This window comes from Galeopterus variegatus, unplaced genomic scaffold (genome assembly GCF_000696425.1).
Source record: "Galeopterus variegatus unplaced genomic scaffold, G_variegatus-3.0.2 Scaffold47050, whole genome shotgun sequence".
Taxonomy (NCBI): domain Eukaryota; kingdom Metazoa; phylum Chordata; class Mammalia; order Dermoptera; family Cynocephalidae; genus Galeopterus; species Galeopterus variegatus.
The window spans coordinates 2385-4549 of record NW_007773161.1 but is presented as its reverse complement, the minus strand read 5'-3'; the positions used below and the strand labels follow the sequence as shown (position 1 = coordinate 4549).

Sequence of the window (2165 nt, the reverse complement as noted above, 5' to 3'; positions counted from 1 at the left end):
CCTGCCAGAGGCACCTCGGGATAAGTGACGAGATGGTCAAGAAGCATCTTCAGGTTGGTGCCGGACCCTGGGGTGCAAATGCTGGTTGGCAAGACCCAGTGGTGACACCTCCAACTACACTTCTGGGTGGTCACATGTCTGGGGCGAGGCTGGCTCTGTGACTCTTTTCTCTAAGCCCACCCTGGATGCACCAAGGAAAGAGGGGTCAACAGAAATGGAAAATGCTTCAAGATATCATTTCCATGGCAGTACTTTCTGATTCATTTTTTACTATGAGGACAAAAATTTAAAGGCAGAGAAGGGTGTTAGCAAGGGATGTGTTAAAACATGCCCTTGACTACTTCAGTGGTCCTAGGGTATAGCCTCTGAGCTAGAATTCGCTTACCTCTGGGTTGGGTGTAGAGTGAATTCTTCCAACGTTCCAGGATTCTGCGTCTCCCAGAACACCCTCCCTTCCTGTCTCTCCCCTGGGCTGAGGGTTTTCACTTAAGGGTACAGCCTGTTTTGAACCATTTCATAAGGAGTTTGAGTGGCAAAGAGCCCTTGTTTGTTTTGGAATAGTTTCTAACCTGAATTTCTTTTGGTGGCCACCTAATATTGTGTATGCTAGATCCCAGCTAACCGTGAACTGGGTTTTATTTAAAAAGAGAGAGCAGAGGGAGAGGAGAGAAGGAGAGAGATAGAGGGAGCGGGAGGGTCTCAGAACACAAATAAATGCAGTTCCAGATATAACGTTTGACTGTGTGGAATGCTCATCTCCCTCTCTGAGTGACTGGCCTGGATCCAGCACTGGGAAGGTGTCCGGGGCAGCCCGATGCACCAGGCTGACTAGTAACCAACACCGAGCAGCCAGGCTTAGAGACCGAGATCCACCTGCCTTTTTTCCCCACCTCCTGGCCAAGCACTCAGGCTGAATTTGGCCTGCACAGTGGTCCTGGGCTGGTCATTCCTAGGGGCAGCCTCTCTGCCTCTTTGTCTTGTCAAGGAGCAGCTCTCAGGGATGCTGCCTCCCTTTCGTGCTGACAGTGGCTAACAGGAATGGCCAGCGGTGTTGCAGCCGTCTCAGTCCTGGGTAGACCATGAGGCTGTCCCCTCCATGCTTCTGAAACTTTGGTCTGTCTTTTGACCCCTCTGTGGCCAGTACTGTGCCAGGCTCTGGGTAAATGCTTTCCATGAAGTATTTCTGTTAAGCTTTTTATGAAGCTTGAGATTGGTGTGGGCCCAAATTTACAGGTGAGCAAAGTGAGGTACAGAAAGTGGACCCTGGTACGTGTGGAACTGAACTGCATCTCAGTCACACAGCACGTATTAGTGTTGCAGTTCTGTTCTCCTGGGTTAATTTTATTTATTTTTATTTCCTTCCTTCCTTTGTTTTTTTGTTCTGTCTTTTTCTTCAAGGTTAATTTTTAAATTAACAAAACTTGTTTACAAAACTGTTTTCAATTTATCCAACGGTAGTGAGCCACTCTGTTGATTTACTTCCCTTTTCTTCTAGGCTGGTCATGTCTGTGGAGACGATGTCGACCTCCTAGATGGGCATCCCACAGGGTCTGTGAGGATCTCGTTTGGATACATGTCTACGCTGGAGGATGCCCAGACCTTTCTCAGGTTCATCATAGCCACCTGCTTGGGTTCCTCAGGTGGCCACCCTGTCCCTCAGGCTGGTGCTGGGGAGGCTGAAGCCACGTCAGCAGAGGGGGAGGCTCAGGACATTCCTGCCATCATAGGGAGATGTGGTCTGTTAACTCAGGAAGATGCTCTCACAGACTCTGGGGTTTGCACTGACTTGTCCACCGCTGTGAATGCCATGGATTTGGGCCCGCCTCTGCATGAGGCCGCCAGAACCCAGCAGATGTCTTTGGAGAAAACTACGGGAGTCCTGGATGGGGACCTTGGGCCACATGTTGTAACCAACCTTTACCTCTACCCAATCAAATCCTGTGCTGCGTTTGAGGTAAGGTCTTTCACTTCAGCACAGAAACTGCTTCTCTTTGTTTACTCTGTAAAATTTTTTTTATATATAAAGTGAAGAAGAGTGCAAAGAGTGAAGAAAAGCATGCAAAAAATTGAAATCATACGTCAGAGTATTGTGGTACCCAAAGATGTTCTCATTCTGCCTTTCTTGTTGTGGTCTGATTTGAACGTGACTCTGCTTACAGAGACCC

At 48.5% G+C, this 2165-nt stretch overlaps 1 protein-coding gene across 1 annotated transcript; it reads left to right on the top strand.

The window, feature by feature from the left end:
* Positions 1-8: 8 nt before the first annotated feature.
* LOC103584213 (molybdenum cofactor sulfurase-like) lies at positions 9-1954 on the top strand (the record flags this gene model as incomplete). The annotated part of the gene is made up of 2 exons (XM_008565301.1): positions 9-53; positions 1496-1954. Coding segments are annotated over exons 1-2 (480 nt in total), but the record flags the coding sequence as incomplete, so codon positions are not given.
* Positions 1955-2165: the final 211 nt, after the last annotated feature.